This window comes from Rhipicephalus microplus, chromosome 2, assembly GCF_043290135.1.
Source record: "Rhipicephalus microplus isolate Deutch F79 chromosome 2, USDA_Rmic, whole genome shotgun sequence".
Taxonomy (NCBI): domain Eukaryota; kingdom Metazoa; phylum Arthropoda; class Arachnida; order Ixodida; family Ixodidae; genus Rhipicephalus; species Rhipicephalus microplus.
Genome location: NC_134701.1, coordinates 9028005 through 9044563, shown reverse-complemented (window position 1 = coordinate 9044563; position 16559 = coordinate 9028005). Strand labels below are relative to the sequence as shown.

Here is a 16559-nt window from a genome sequence, read left to right as displayed (position 1 = left end):
CTGCTGCACTCTCACTACCATCGCAACATATCTTCAAAGCTATCAGTGCAAAGAAAAAAGCAACACACCACTCCCGGGAGGGCTCGAAACTCCAACCTTTCGGTTAATAGCCGATCGCGCTAGCTCATTGCGCCACGGGGACAGTCGTGCTCCACTCTCACCACCATCAGAACATATCTTCAAAGCTATCAGCGCAAAGAAAAAAGCAACACACCACTCGCGGGAGGGCTCGAAACAACAACCTTTCGGTTAATGGCCGATCGCGCTAGCTCATTGCGCCACGAGGACAGTCTTGCTCCACTCTCACCACCATCAGAACATATCTTCAAAGCTTTCAGCGCAAAGAAAAAAAAGCGCTGCACCACCACCGGGTGGGCTCGAACCTCCAACCTTTCGGTTAACAGCCGATCGCGCTAGCCAATTGCGCCACGAAGACAGTCCTGCTCTACTCTCGCCACCATCAGAACATATCTTCAAAGCTATCAGCACAAAGAAAAAAAAGCGCCACACCATCACCGGGTGGGCTCGAACCTCCTACCTTTCGGTTAACAGCCGATCGCACTAGCCAACTGCGCCACCGAGACAATCGTGCTCCACTCTCACCACCGTCAGACCATTTCTTCAGAGCTATTGCCCCAAAGAAAAAAAAGCGCCACACCACAACCGGGTGGGCTCGAACCTCCAACCTTTCGGTTAATAGCCGATCGCGCTAGCCAATTGCGCCACGGAGACAGTCTTGCTCCCCTCTCAACACCATCAGGACATATCTTCAAAGCTATTAGCGCAAAGAAAAAAAGCGCCGCACCACCACCGGGTGGGCTCGAACCTCCAACCTTTCGGTTAACAGCCGATCGCGCTAGCCAATTGCGCCACGGAGACAGTCCTGCTCCACTCTCACCACCATCAGAACATATCTTCAAAGCTGTCAGTGCAAAGAAAAAAGCAACACACCACTCCCGGGAGAGCTCGAAACTCCAACCTTTCGGTTAACAGCCGATCGCGCTAGCCAATTGCGCCACGAAGACAGTCCTGCTGCACTCTCACCACCATCAGAACATATTTTCAAAGCTATTACCGCAAAGAAAAAAGCAACACACCACTGCCGGGAGGGCTCGAAATTCCAACCTTTCGGTTAACAGCCGATCGCGCTAGCCTATTGCGCCACGGAAACAGTCTTTCTCTACTCTCACCAGCATCAGAACATATCTTCAAACTATCAGCGCAAAGAAATAAAAGCGCCGCACCACCACCGGGTGGGCTCGAAACTCCAACCTTTCGGTTAACAGCCGATCGCGCTAGCCAACTGCGCCACGGAGACAGTCGTGCTCCACTCTCACCACCATCAGACCATATCTTCAAAGCTATCAGCGCAAAGAAAAAAGCAACACACCACTCCCGGGAGACTCGAAACTCCAACCTTTCGGTTAACAGCCGATCGCGCTAGCCGATTGCGCCACGGAGACAGTCCTGCTCCACTCTCAACACCATCATGACATATCTTCAAAGCTATTAGCGCAAAGGAAAAAAAAGCGCCGCACCACCACCGGGTGGGCTCGAACCTCACCTTTCGGTTAACAGCCGATCGCGCTAGCTGATTGCGCCATGGAGACAGTCCTGTTCCACTCTCACCACAATCAGAACATATCTTCAAAGCTATTACCACAAAGAAAAAAAGCAACACACCACTCCCGGGAGGGCTCGAAACTCCAACCTCTCGGTTAACAGCCGATCGCGCTAGCCCATTACGCCACGGAGACAGTCTTGCTCCACTCTCAACACCATCATGACATATCTTCAAGCTATTAGCGCAAAGGAAAAAAAAGCGCCGCACCACCACCGGGTGGGCTCGAACCTCCAACCTTTCGGTTAACAGCCGATCGCTCTAGCCGATTGCGCCACGGAGACAGTCCAGCTCCACTCTCACCACCATCAGAACATATCTTCAAAGCTGTCAGAGCAAAGAAAAAAGCAACACACCACTACCGGGAGAGCTCGAAACTCCAACCTTTCGGTTTACAGCCGATCGCGCTAGCCCATTGCGCCACGGGGACAGTCTTGCTCCACTCTCACCACCATCAGAACATATCTTCAAAGCTATTAGCGCAAAGAAAAAAAGCGCCGCACCACCACCGGGTGGGCTCGAACCTCCAACCTTTCGGTTAACAGCCGATCGCGCTTGCCCATTGCGCCACGGAGACAGTCCTGCTCCACTCTCACCACGATCAGAACATATCTTCAAAGCTATCAGCCCAAAGAAAAAAAAGCACCGCACCACCACCGGGTGGGCTCGAACCTCCAACCTTTCGGTTAACAGCCAATCGCGATAGCCAATTGCACAACTGAGACAGTTCTGCTCCACTCTCACCACCATCAGAACATATCTTCGAAGCTATCAGCACAAAGAAAAAAAAACGCCACACCATCACCGGGTGGGCTCGAACCTCCAACCTTTCGGTTAACAGCCGATCGCGCTAGCCAACTGCGCAACGGAGACAGTCGTGCTCCACTCTCACCACCATCAGAACATATCTTCAAAGCTATCAGCGCAAAGAAAAAAGCAACACACCACTCCCGGGAGGGCTCGAAACTCCAACCTTTCGGTTAACAGCCGATCGCGCTAGCCAATTGCGCCACGGAGGCAGTCCTGCTCTACTCTCACCACCATCAGAACATATTGCTACGGAGAGGAAGAAAAGGAAGAGGTGCGACTGACAGGCGCGCGACTGGGCCAATCAGCCATTGTGTCTCTTGCCTGTAGTTTTTACTCTGCAAATACATCTCGCTCAGAAGCAACCAACCTCGTAACATATTGGTGAGAGGTGCGGGGTAACCATCAGGCAACGGAGCTCCGCAGCGGACGTCGCATCGCCCTTCCAGCCATGGCCAATGCTCAGCCCTCCGCGTCAACGTCAGCGTCTCCGACGAACATGGCGTCGCAACCGTACGTTTTCACGCCTCTCAAGGATCCCGGTACATTCTGCGGAACCGATGGCGTCGACGTTGACGATTGGCTGGCCATGTTTGAACGAGTGAGTGTGCCGAACAGATGGGATCCCACACTTCAGTTGGCTAATGTGCTGTTCTATTTGAGAGGCACGGCCAAGGTGTGGTATGAGAACAATGAAGAAGAACTCACAAGCTGGGACCAATGCAAAGCAAAGATGCGGGAGGTGTTTGGCAAAACCGCCAGTCGGAAGATCGCCGCCAAAAAGGAATTGGCCTGCCGTGCCCAATCCCCTACGGAGTCATACCTCGCTTACATTCAAGACGTGCTGGCCCTCTGCCGAAAGGCCGAAAGCGACATGACAGAAGGTGACAAGGTGGGACATGTTCTGAAAGGGATTGCCGACGACGCGTTCAATCTCCTGATGTGCAAGGGCTGTTCCACCGTAGACGCGATCATCAAAGAGTGTCGTCAGTTCGAGCAAGTGAAAAGTCGCCGCATTCTACAAACATTCGCTCGACTCCCAAACACCGCTGCAACATCTACTTGCGAGGACCAGTCAACACCACAACGTGCATCGCCGCCGGGAGACCTTACACGCATTGTTCGTCGTGAACTGGAAGCTATGGCGCCCTCGGCGTTCTATTCGCGCAGTACCGATGCCACTCCTGTTACTGTTCCTCTTGTTCAAGCCATCGTGCGCCGGGAGCTTGAAAACATCGGAGTGCATTCCGTGTGCCATGTCACCGCGCCTAGAGTCAGCGAACGCCCTTTCGTGATGCCCTTCTCCGACCGACGGTCTTCTCCACGTACTCGCAACCCGGCTGAGTGGCGAACTGCAGATGACCGCCCTATATGTTTCAACTGCCACCGCGTTGGACATATTGCCCGTTACTGCCGCAACACATGGTCCTCGGCACATCGCGCAACGACCAATATGACCCGTTTCGACGATACCGCCCGCACCTTTCCACCTGCCGAAGAGCCCAATGCCATTGACCATTCTCGGAACACTTGGTACAGCCGCTCGCCTTCACCACGTGGGCACCAGTCTCGATCGCCGCAAACACGTCGCCCATCGTCCCCTTCGCCGCAGCCACGGCGCTTCTCGTCCCCCGTGGCTTCCGGCCGCGTTGTCTCGGAAAACTGAGAAATGCAGCCCCCGGAGGTGGTGCTGCATTGACGACTTCCGCAGCAAATCCTCTTTCCGTTCCCACCAGACGAAGTGTAATAGACGTTAAAGTAGACGGCGAACCTGTACAAGCACTTGTCGACACCGGCGCAAGCATTTCGGTCATGAGTTCAAGCCTACGCACACGTTTAAAGAAAGTTCTGACACCAGCGGCTGCACAAATGCTCCGTGTGGCCGATGGCGGCACGCCGATGGTTCTCGGTCTGTGCACTGCCCGCTTACGTATAAAGGACCACACTACTTCTGTCATTTTAGCCGTGATTGACCACTGCCCTTATGACATTATCCTAGGCCTGGACTTCTTGTCGAATCATTCTGCTCTGATCGATTGTGCTACAGGCGTTCTTCAGCTAGAGTTGCCTCAGATAGTCGCTGACCCCCCCACTGCCCCGCCGCGCCTGTGCTCTCTTCAGGATGTGCGGCTGTCAGCTCAGGCAGCCACCTTCGTCGTTTTGACCGCACAGCCCCAAGTTCCCGATGGTCAATATGTCCTCCTTCCTCTCGCCGACGTCCTCTTGAGCCGCAACATTGCCATTCCCCATACGCTTGTGACTGTTACTGACAATTGTACCTCGCTTCCACTTCTCAATTTCAGCTTGTGCCCTCAAGTGCTTCCTCGTGGCATGTTCTTGGCCAGCGTATCTAATGCTGACGAATTCGAAATAGCAGCGCTCACCACCGAGATTGATTTACTTCAGTCTCCAGTAGCGAACAGCACCTGTTCTCGGCCAGATCGTTTCTCGAAGATGATTGCACCCGACCTCAACCCTGCGCAAGCCAATGACATCCATCGCCTTCTCGCGTCATATACCGACATTTTTTCTTTCGACGACAGACCTCTAGGGCAAACATCCACTGTTCAGCACCGTATAAATACTGGTGACGCCAGTCCTATTCGCCGACGCCCCTATCGTGTCTCCCCCACTGAGCGTAGAGTTATCCAAGCAGAAGTGGACAAAATGCTCAACAAAGGTGTCATAGAACCATCAAGTAGTCCTTGGGCCTCCCCTGTCGTCCTTGTGAAGAAAAAAGATGGTACCTGGCGCTTCTGCGTTGACTATCGCCACCTAAACAAGATCACACGAAAAGACGTGTACCCGCTACCACGCATCGATGACGCGTTGGACTGCCTACACGGGGCTACATACTTCTCGTCTATAGATCTCCGGTCCGGCTACTGGCAGATTTCTGTCGATGAAATGGACCGCGAGAAGACGGCCTTCATTACACCAGATGGTTTATACCAGTTTAAGGTCATGCCTTTTGGACTATGTAACGCCCCTGCCACATTCGAACGAATGATGGACTCTCTCCTGCGTGGTTACAAGTGGTCTACTTGTCTTTGTTACCTAGACGATGTGATAGTCTTTTCATCTACTTTCGATAGCCACCTGACCCGTCTCGCTGCAATTCTCGCAGTCTTCAGAACAGCTGGGCTACTACTCAATTCCAAGAAGTGTCAATTTGGTCACCGTCAGATTGCCATTCTGGGCCATATTGTAAACGCCGATGGTGTCCAACCAGATCCCGAAAAGATCCGCGTCGTCCGTAGCTTTCCAGTGCCCCGTTCTACATCCGACGTCCGTAGCTTCGTCGGCTTATGTTCCTACTTTCGCCGTTTTGTGAAAAACTTCGCTGACGTTGCCCGGCCACTGACAGATTTGCTGAAGAAGGATACCACATTCTCATGGGGCCCTGAGCAGGCTCAAGCGTTCGCCGCTCTCATCGGCTACCTAACTACGCCCCCCATACTTGCCCACTTTAATCCTTCTGCTGCCACAGAGGTTCGCACCGACGCCAGTGGCCACGGTATCGGCGCAGTTCTCGCTCAGCGGCACCACGGTAGACAGTGCGTGATAGCTTACGCCAGTCGCCTGCTTTCTCCCCAGGAGATGAATTATTCCATCACCGAGAGAGAGTGTCTAGCTTTAGTTTGGGCCGTCGCCAAGTTTCGGCCATATTTATATGGTCGCATTTTCACTGTCGTTACGGACCACCACGCCCTCTGTTGGCTGACTTCTCTGAAGGACCCGACTGGACGTCTGGCTCGCTGGGCTCTGAGGCTTCAGGAATTTTCGTTTAGCGTCAGCTACAAGTCTGGCCGTTTGCACAAGGACGCAGACTGTCTTTCTCGATATCCGGTAGATCCTCCTGATCCCGTTGCGCCTGACCTGGAGAGCAGAGTAATGGCGTTTACAGACGTCAGCGATATGCGCATCGAACAACGACGGGATGAGTCATTGCGCACTATCATCGACGCCATCCAGTCTGACAGCCATGACGCTGAATCCCGTATGTTCGTGCTGCATGACGGCATCCTCTACCGCCGCAACGTCACCACTGAAGGCCCTGAGCTTCTGCTTGTCATCCCTCGTCATCTACGGCCTGCCATACTTCAACAACTTCACGACGCACCAACAGCGGGACACCTCGGCGTTTCCCGCACATACGACCGCGTGCGACGTCGATTTTTCTGGCCTGGATTGTACCGCAGCGTACGTCGATATGTCGCCACTTGCGACCTCTGCCAGCGCCGGAAAAGACCTTCTTTGCTGCCAGCTGGATATCTTCACCCAATTGAAGTCCCCTCTGAACCATTTCATCGCGTGGGACTCGACCTTCTTGGCCCTTTTCCGACGACGACACTAGGAAATAAATGGATTGCCGTCGCCACAGATTATGCGACCCGTTACGCGATAACAAAGGCCATGCCAACCAGTTGCGCCACTGACGTCGCGGACTTTCTTCTTCATGACGTCATCTTACACCATGGTGCACCCCGACAGCTGCTTACGGACCGCGGCCGCTCTTTCCTGTCCAAAGTTGTCGATGACCTCCTTCGATCGTGTGCTACAGCCCATAAGCTATCTACCGCCTACCACCCACAAACTAATGGCCTAACTGAACGTCTCAACCGCACGCTCACAGAGATGCTTTCGATGTACGTCTCCGATGATCATCGAGACTGGGATACAACGTTGGCCTATGTGACCTTCGCATATAACTCCTCTCGACATGACACTGCGGGATTCTCGCCTTTTTATCTTTTATATGGTCGCGACCCCATATTGCCATTTGAAACCACCTTGCCTCTCGTGCCATCTCCTTCCGAGTACGCGCGCGAAGCCATTGATCGGGCTCACATGGCTCGTCAAGTTGCCCAGTCTCGCCTCACCAGGTCACAGGATATGCAAAAAGCCCGCTACGACCACCGGCATCGAAATATAACGTTTGCCCCAGGTGACCACGTGCTCCTCTGGTCACCGTGTCGCCGTGTAGGTCTCTCCGAAAAACTTTTGTCCCGATACGCCGGACCCTACCTAGTCTTACGTCAAGTTAGCGACGTAACCTACGAGATAGCGCCATTGCACTCCAATACGTCACCAAGTTCGTCACTAGTTGACATTGTCCATGTTTCGCGCTTGAAACCCTACTTCTGTCGCACTTCTCCGGACTCTCGCCGAGACGGCGCTCCAACGCCCGGGGGTCCTGCTACGGAGAGGAAGAAAAGGAAGAGGTGCGACTGACAGGCGCGCGACTGGGCCAATCAGCCATTGTGTCTCTTGCCTGTAGTTTTTACTCTGCAAATACATCTCGCTCAGAAGCAACCAACCTCGTAACAATATCTTCAAAGCTATCAGCCCAAAGAAAAAAAAAAGCGCCGCACCACCACCGGGTGGGCGCGAACCTCCAACTTTTCGGTTAACAGCCGATCACGCTAGCCAATTGCGTCACGGAGACAGTCCTGCTCTACTCTCACCACCATCAAAACATATCTTCCAAGCTATCAGCCCACAGAAAAAAAGCGGCGCACCACCACCGGGTGGGCTCGAACCTCCAACCTTTCGGTTAACAGCCGATCGCGCTAGCCGATTGTGTCACAGAGACAGTCCTGCTCCACTCTCACCACCATCAGAACATATCTTCAAATCTATCAGCCCAAAGAAATAAAAGCGCTGCACTACCACCGGGTGGGCTCGAATCTCCAACCTTTCGGTTAACAGCCGATCGCGCTAGCTATTGCGCCAGGAAACAGTCCTGCTCTACTCTCGCCACCATCAGAACATATCTTCAAAGCTATCAGCCCAAAGAAAAAAAAGCGCCGCACCACCACCGGGTGGGCTCGAACCTCCAACTTTTCGGTTAACAGCCAATCGCGCTAGCCAATTGCGCCACGGAGACAGTCCTGCTCCACTCTCACCACCGTCAGACCATTTCTTCAGAGCTATTGCCCCAAAAAAAAAGCGCCACACCACAACCGGGTGGGCTCGAAACTCCAAGCTTTCGGTTAACAGCCGATCGCGCTAGCCCATTGCGCCACGGAGACAATCGTGCTCCATTCTCACCACCGTCAGACCATTTCTTCAGAGCTATCGCCCCAAAGAAAAAAAAGCGCCGCACCACCACCGGGTGGGCTCGAACCTCCAACCTTTCGGTTAACAGCCGATCGCGCTAGCCAATTGCGCCACGGAGACAGTCCTGCTCCACTCTCACCACCGTCAGAACATTTCTTCAGAGCTATCAGCCCAAAGAAAAAAAAGCGCCGCACCACCACCGGGTGGGCTCGAAACTCCAACCTTTCGGTTAACAGCCGATCGCGCTAGCCAATTGCGCCATGGAGACAGTCGTGCTCCACTCTCACCACCATCAGAACATATCTTCAAAGCTATCAGCGCAAAGAAAAAAGCAACACACCACTCCCGGGAGGGCTCGAAACTCCAACCTTTCGCTTAACAGCCGATCGCGCTAGCCAATTGCGCCACGGAGACAGTCCTGCTCAACTCTCACCACCGTCAGAACATTTCTTCAGAGCTATCAGCCCAAAGAAAAAAGAGCGCCGCACCACCACCCGGTGGGCTCGAAACTCCAACCTTTCGGTTAACAGCCGATCGCGCTAGCCAATTGCGCCATGGAGACAGTCCTGCTCCACTCTCACCACCATCAGAACATATCTCAAAAGCTATTACCACAAAGAAAAAAGCAACACACCACTCCCGGGAGGGCTCGAAACTCCAACCTTTCGGTTAACAGCCGATGGCGCTAGCCCATTGCGCCACGGAGACAATCGTGCTCCATTCTCACCACCGTCAGACCATTTCTTCAGAGCTATCGCCCCAAAGAAAAAAAGCGCCGCACCACCACCGGGTGGGCTCGAACCTCCAACCTTTCGGTTAACAGCCGATCGCGCTAGCCAATTGCGCCACGGAGACAGTCCTGCTCCACTCTCACCACCGTCAGAACATTTCTTCAGAGCAATCAGCCAAAAGAAAAAAAACCGCCGCACCACCACCGGGTGGGCTTGAAACTCCAACCTTTCGGTTAACAGCCGATCGCGCTAGCCAATCGCGCCATGGAGACAGTCCTGCTCCACTCTCACCACCATCAGAACATATCATCAAAGCTATTACCACAAAGAAAAAAGCAACACACCATCACCGGGTGGGCTCGAACCTCCAACCTTTCGGTTAACAGCCGATCGCGCTAGCCAACTGCGCCACGGAGACAATCGTGCTCCACTCTCACCACCGTCAGACCATTTTTTCAGAGCTATTGCCCCAAAGAAAAAAAAAGCGCTGCCGCCGCACCACCACCGGGTGGGCTCGAACCTCCAACTTTTCGGTTACCAGCCGATCGCGCTAGCCAATTGCGCCACGGAGACAGTCCTGCTCAACTCTCACCACCGTCAGAAAATTTCTTCAGAGCTATCAGTCCAAAGAAAAAAAGCGCCGCACCACCACCGGGTGTGCTCGAAACTCCAACCTTTCGGTTAACAGCCAATCGCGCTAGCCAATTGCGCCACGGAGACAGTCCTGCTCCACTCTCACCACCATCAGAACATATCTTCAAAGCTATCAGCACAAAGAAAAAAAGCGCCACACCATCACCGGGTGGGCTCGAACCTCCAACCTTTCGGTTAACAGCCGATCGCGCTAGCCAACTGCGCCACGGAGACAGTCGTGCTCCACTCTCACCACCATCAGAACATATCTTCAAAGCTATCAGCGCAAAAAAAAAAACAACACACCACTCCCGGGAGGGCTCGAAACTCCAACCTTTCGGTTAACAGCCGATCGCGCTAGCCAATTGCGCCACGGAGACAGTCCTGCTCCACTCTCACCACCATCAGAACATATTTTCAAAGCTCTCAGCCCAAAGAAAAAAAAGCGCCGCACCACCACCGGGTGGGCTCGAACCTCCAACTTTTCGGTGAACAGCCGATCGCGCAAGCCAATTGCGCCACGGAGACAGTCCTGCTCCACTCTCACCACCTTCAGAACATATCTTCAATGGTATCAGCCCAAAGAAAAAAAGCACCGCACCACCACCGGGTGGGCTCGAACCTCCAACCTTTCGGTTAACAGCCAATCGCGCTAGCCAATTGCGCCACGAAGACTTTTTTTTTTTTTTCTTTATTGCCTTTTAATAACCACAAGCAAAGGAAATACATACAAAATATGTACACTTACTAAAACACCAGCTTCAACTTGGCCAGTGCACTTGGTTTAAAAAGGCTTCACAGAAGCCAATTGGTCGAGCACAGGTAACCACTCGGGGGGTTCAGGCAGCGCTTTAAACACGTCTCGTGTATACAGCATACTCTCAACAAAATAGTCTCTCGCTGAACGTGCGTCTACACGCATATGTCGAACATCCATTCTTGTCCTCCACACACTATGCATGCAAAGCAACATTAACATGTCACTCGGCACTTCCCCTGCAGCTGCACACGGAAGAAAACGGATTCCAAAAGCGTTGATAGGTAGTTCTTTTTTTATAGTCCGTTGTAGTACGTCCCACAAGAACACAGCATCATGGCAGTCGAGAAAGATATGATTTATCGTTTCTGGTTTGCCGCAGATTAGACAGTTGACGGACCACGGTACAAAAAGCCCTTTACTTTTTAGCCATGGCAGTACAGGGAGAGTGCCGGTATGCACTTGAAAGAAGAATGTTTTGACAGAGGGTCTGACCGGCATTCTCTTAACACGTTTAAACACGTCACGCTCAGAACCTAGCCTGCACGAAGCTCGGTAGACGGGCACTGGCAGGAAGACATCAAGAAGGTCACGATACAGTTTCTTTTTAGTCACGTCGGACAAGTATTCGTACGAAAATCTTTCCTTGAGCAGGCGTGTAGCTGTAACTACTTCTCGCAAATAAGGACTGAGTGGTCCAGCTTCGAAGGAAAAGGATGACACGACGAAATCAGATAAGGGGGTCTGCAGTCTTGCTTGGATCACAGTTCTCAAGAAATTGTCAGTTTGATCTCGAGCGAACATGAATCTGCTCACCAACTGCTTAAAAAACAAATGCAAAAGCCCCAGACCACCATATTTTACCCTATGAAATAAATTGCACCGGCTCGTGCGCTCCCACTGCGACCCCCATATAAAGGTCGCGAATACTCGGTGCATTTTCTGGACCGAAGTGCGGTTCATGGTTAACACTTGTAATACATAAAACACTTTTGCAATCAGAAATACATTGCACACGGACGCTTTTGCAAACATTGATAAATTGCGACCTCCCCACTTATCAGTACAATTTTTAATGCGTTGACGTTCCTCAGACCAATACTCCGTAGCATTGCGGTACTGATCCAAAGGCACACCGAGGTACTTTCCGGGCATGATTTTCCAATTCATGTTACAGTAAACTTTGGGTGTGCTTTGCCACTGGCCATGCCAAACGCCTAGACATTTTGGCCAGCTAATTGCGCTGCCCGTTGCTGCACAGAATTCCCTAGCTATTCGTACAACCTCTTGCACACTTTCTTTGTCACTGCAAAACACTGCGACGTCATCAGCATAGGCTAAAATTCTAATTCCACTGGTCAGAAACGTATACCCTCTTATACTTGGTGATGCAAGTATTCGTAAACAGAAGGGCTCTAAGTAAAGCGCGAAAAGGAGTGGCGACAAGGCACAACCTTGCTTCACGCTCGAGCGCACAGGAATTGAAGCACTTACTTCTTTGTTGATTACTAAATTAGCCCTGCAGTCATGATACACCATTCTAACGCCTTCTGTAATGACAGTTCCTACATTCACATGTTCCAGCAATAAAAACAAAATTTCATGTACGACTTTATCGAAAGCTTTGTGCAGGTCTAGCTGAATCATGGCCACGCGGTCATTATTTGCATCACAGCATTCTAGAATACTTCTGGTTACGTGTATATTTGTGAATATGGTTCTGCCCTTAATCCCACATGTCTGATGCGGGCCGACAAGGGATGTGACAACACTTTGGAGCCGTCTTGCTAGGACCTTCGTGTATATTTTATAGTCAGTGTTGCTCAAACTGATAGGTCGGTAGGATTCCACTGAAAGTAGCTTTGCGGGGTCATCAGTTTTGGGGATTAATACTACGTGTGCTGTCCTAAATGAATGAGGTGTTTGCTGCTTGTCGTAGCATTCTCTGATCACTCGGTGTAATGCCAGTGCCATTTCTGTCTTAAAAAATTTGTATATGGCAGCACCAAGCCCATCCGGCCCTGGTGACTTGCCGTTACCCAGGTTATCTATAGCTGATTCAATTTCTGCCACAGTGATTTCTACTTCCAGTAGCTCCCGCTCAGAGTCTTCCAATCTCGGCATAAGGGTCAGAAAGTCCTCTTTGAATCGTTCGGGGTCATTGATTGTATGGCTAAGGAGTTGCGTATAAAACTCGACAAAGGCGTGCTTTATCTGTTCGCGGTCCCGGGTAATGTAATTGCGGTATCGAATTTCATTTATCTCTTTGTTTGCTGCATGTTTCTTTTCTTCACTGAGCACCCGCTTAGTGGGCGTTTCACCCATCCACAGCCGTTCAGTGCGAGCCCTTATCATTGCTCCGCGGTACTTTTCGTCGTCGATGAATTCGAGCTTTGCTTTCGCCTCCTTTATTTCTTTCTTAAATTTTCCCGGCACTTCATTTTCTACGCTTAACATGTAGTCTAGTTCGCTTTGTAACTGCCTCTCTTGTTGCCTTTCCCGATTACGTAATACACAGGCTCTTTCAATCGCTATCATCTTTATATCACACTTCATTTGCTCCCACACAGCTATGAAGTTATTGGTCTCCAAACGAAGAGCATTTGAAAGACATTCTTTGGTTTTTTTGACAAATATTTCATCTTGCAGCAGCTTTTCATTAAATTTCCATAGAAACCAATTAAACTTCGCAGCCTTACGTTTTTCGCCAATGTTGACCTTGACCAGACAATGATCACTAAAACTAAGATGTTGAATTTGATAAGATGAGCATAGTGGCACCAACTTTGCCGACAAATATATTCTGTCTAACCTCGCGTGCGAATGACCTTGAAAGTGCGTATATCCTACTTCACCCTCTCGCGTCATTACATAACCGACATCTTCCAGCCCTGTCTCGTTCACTATTTTATTCAACAGCTCAGCGCTTCTATCGCGCACATTGAAGCTCGTTGTCTTATCCTCAGCTCTACAGACACAATTGAAGTCCCCTAGAACCACAACATTTCTTTCCGTTTTCAAGAATCCTTCAATCGCTCTGAAAAAAAATTCCCGTTCGTGCGATCTATTCGGTGCATAAACACACACAACGCGCCAAGGCATTCCAGAAACACTGAAGTCGCACACAACCAGCCTACCGCTATCGCAGGTAGACACATTTTCAACAACCGCGATACTACTACGTATGAAAACGACACAGCCTCCTGACCGCCCAACAGCATGACAAACGCAGACATTGTACCTAGAGCGAAAAACTTGAACCATTTGCTCCGTTTGTTCTTCACTTTCCATTTTAGTTTCTTGTACAGCCAGGAGGTCTATGTCGTTTTCTAACAAAATGCGACTAATCTGGCATTGTCTCCTGCGCGAACACAGGCCTCTTGAGTTCAACGTCGCGATGCAAATACCAGTTTTAAAGTTAGTCGCCATTTCTTGAAGGTTGTTTCGTCAGGTGTCATACTCACGTCGCAACAGTGGTTGCGTGTGCTCAGCGTAGAAAGCCTCGGAACGTCTCCTCCGCTACGGCGGGGCCGACGTTTGAGTGCCCCTACGGTCAGGAGACAGGTTTGGTCGTGGTTTAAAGGTAGGCCGACGACCAGTCGCCGTCTTTGTTGGAGGTTCATTGATGGCCGACGTGTCAACATTTCCGGTACGGTCAGGTGTTTCACGAGCTCGCTTAAAAGCGATAGCATCGGCCTTGGTCATCTCGGCGTCCGTTGCTTCCGGGCCGCCCTCTCGCGCAGCTGAAGATGACTTGCTCGCTGCTGTAGCGTCGTTCTCTACTGCTGCCGTGTCTAAATTCGTTCCTGGCGCACCAGAGTGCTTGTCGCCTTTATTGGTAGATTCCAGTGCGGCCCCAGAAGACTGTTCAGGGGGCGTGGCAGGGCCTTCCGTATAACCGTCTTCCCTGCTCGCTTCTTCGGCATCCACGGCATCCATCAGGTGTTCAGACACTTCGTCTGTTTGGCCTGGGCCCGCAATGCTGGCGTACGACCTCACACAGTGGGCGTCATCGTGGCCATAGCGACGACAGACCCCACAGCGCGGCACGCGGCAATCCCGTCGAATGTGTCCGATAGCCCGGCATCGGAGGCATAGCGGTGCTCTGCCAGGAATTACGACGAGCGCCATATCCTCCGCAACTCGCAGTTGGTGTGGCAGGTCGTCCACGGACACGCCCGCGTGTAGCCTCAGCGTGACCGACCGCGTGGTTGAACCTTTATCATTGCAACCCTGCACCTTCCATTTATCTCTGCTTATCTCGGTCACTTTTCCGTAGGGCGTTAAGGCGACTCGCACAGCCTCGTCCGGCACGCCATGAAGAAGCCAGTACAACTTCAGCCGCACACCTCGATCACGGGGGTCAACCACCATACAGCGATGGTCCTTTAGATCAAAAGACTCCGCCGCCAGCATCTTCTTTTTACCCTCATCATCCTTGAACGTCACTGCCCATACATGATTCATTTGGTATGCCCCTAGGGCAACCACTTCCGGCAGCAGCGAAAGACGAGCAAGGCTGTCTCGGACATGCTCCACTCGATATGGCCTGGCTTTCAAGTTTCCGTGCAAAAAAACCGTGTGCAAAACGGAATCACCTGAAGGCAGCTGAGGCAGAACAACCTGGAAATCTTCGCCTGGCTTTTCGGTACACCTGATACCGCGGCCCACACGGGCCGCTGAAACCGCCCCTACGCGGGAGCACATGATAAACACGTCCGTTCACTGTCGTGGCCGGAAGTGGAATCCCTTGCGCCACGAAGACAGTCCTGCTCTACTCTCGCCACCATCAGAACATATCTTCAAAGCTATCAGCACAAAGAAAAAAAAGCGCCACACCATCACCGGGTGGGCTCGAACCTCCAACCTTTCGGTTAACAGCCGATCGCGCTAGCGAACTGCGCCACCGAGACAATCGTGCTCCACTCTCACCACCGTCAGACCATTTCTTCAGAGCTATCGCCCCAAAGAAAAAAAAAGCGCCGCACCACCACCGGGTGGGCTCGAACCTCCAACCTTTCGGTTAACAGCCGATCGCGCTAGCCTTTTGCGCCACGGAGACAGTCCTGCTCAACTCTCACCACCTCAGAACATTTCTTCAGAGCTATCAGCCCAAAGAAAAAAAAGCGCCGCACCACCACCGGGTGGGCTCGAAACTCCAACCTTTCGGTTAACAGCCGATCGCGCTAGCCCATTGCGCCACGGAGACAGTCCTGCTCCACTCTCACCACCATCAGAACATATCTTCAAAGCTGTCAGTGCAAAGAAAAAAGCAACACACCACGCCCGGGAGAGCTCGAAACTCCAACCTTTCGATTTACAGCCGATCGCGCTAGCCAATTGCGCCACGGAGACAGTCCTGCTCCACTCTCACCACCGTCAGAACATTTCTTCAGAGCTATCAGCCAAAAGAAAAAAAGCCGCCGCACCACCACCGGGTGGGCTCGAAACTCCAACCTTTCGGTTAAGAGCAGATCGCGCTAGACAATCGCGCCATGGAGACAGTCCTGCTCCACTCTCACCACCATCAGAACATATCTTCAAAGCTATTAACCACAAAGAAAAAAGCAACACACCATCACCGGGTGGGCTCGAACCTCCAACCTTTCGGTTAACAGCCGATCGCGCTAGCCAACTGCGCCACAGAGACAATCGTGCTCCACTCTCACCACCGTCAGACCAATTTTTCAGAGCTATTGCCCCAAAGAAAAAAAAAGCGCTGCCGCCGCACCACCACCGGGTGGGCTCGAACCTCCAACCTTTCGGTTACCAGCCGATGGCGCTAGCCAATTGCGCCACGGAGACAGTCCTGCTCAACTCTCACCACCGTCAGAACATTTCTTCAGAGCTATCAGCCCAAAGAAAAAAAGCGCCGCACCACCATCGGGTGGGCTCGAAACTCCAACCTTTCGGTTAACAGCCAATCGCGCTAGCCAATTGCGCCACG

At 51.9% G+C, this 16559-nt stretch overlaps 1 protein-coding gene across 1 annotated transcript in view; it reads right to left on the bottom strand.

Annotated features, from left to right (window-relative positions):
- Window positions 1–15337, bottom strand: part of LOC142784458 (uncharacterized) — a 122751-nt gene extending 107414 nt beyond the window's left edge. Inside the window, exon 1 of the mRNA XM_075882842.1 lies at window positions 14216–15337. Coding sequence (XP_075738957.1) covers window positions 14216–15319 — 1104 coding nt within the window. The 5' untranslated portion in view covers window positions 15320–15337. The remainder of the gene's footprint in view (window positions 1–14215) is intronic.
- Window positions 15338–16559: the final 1222 nt, after the last annotated feature.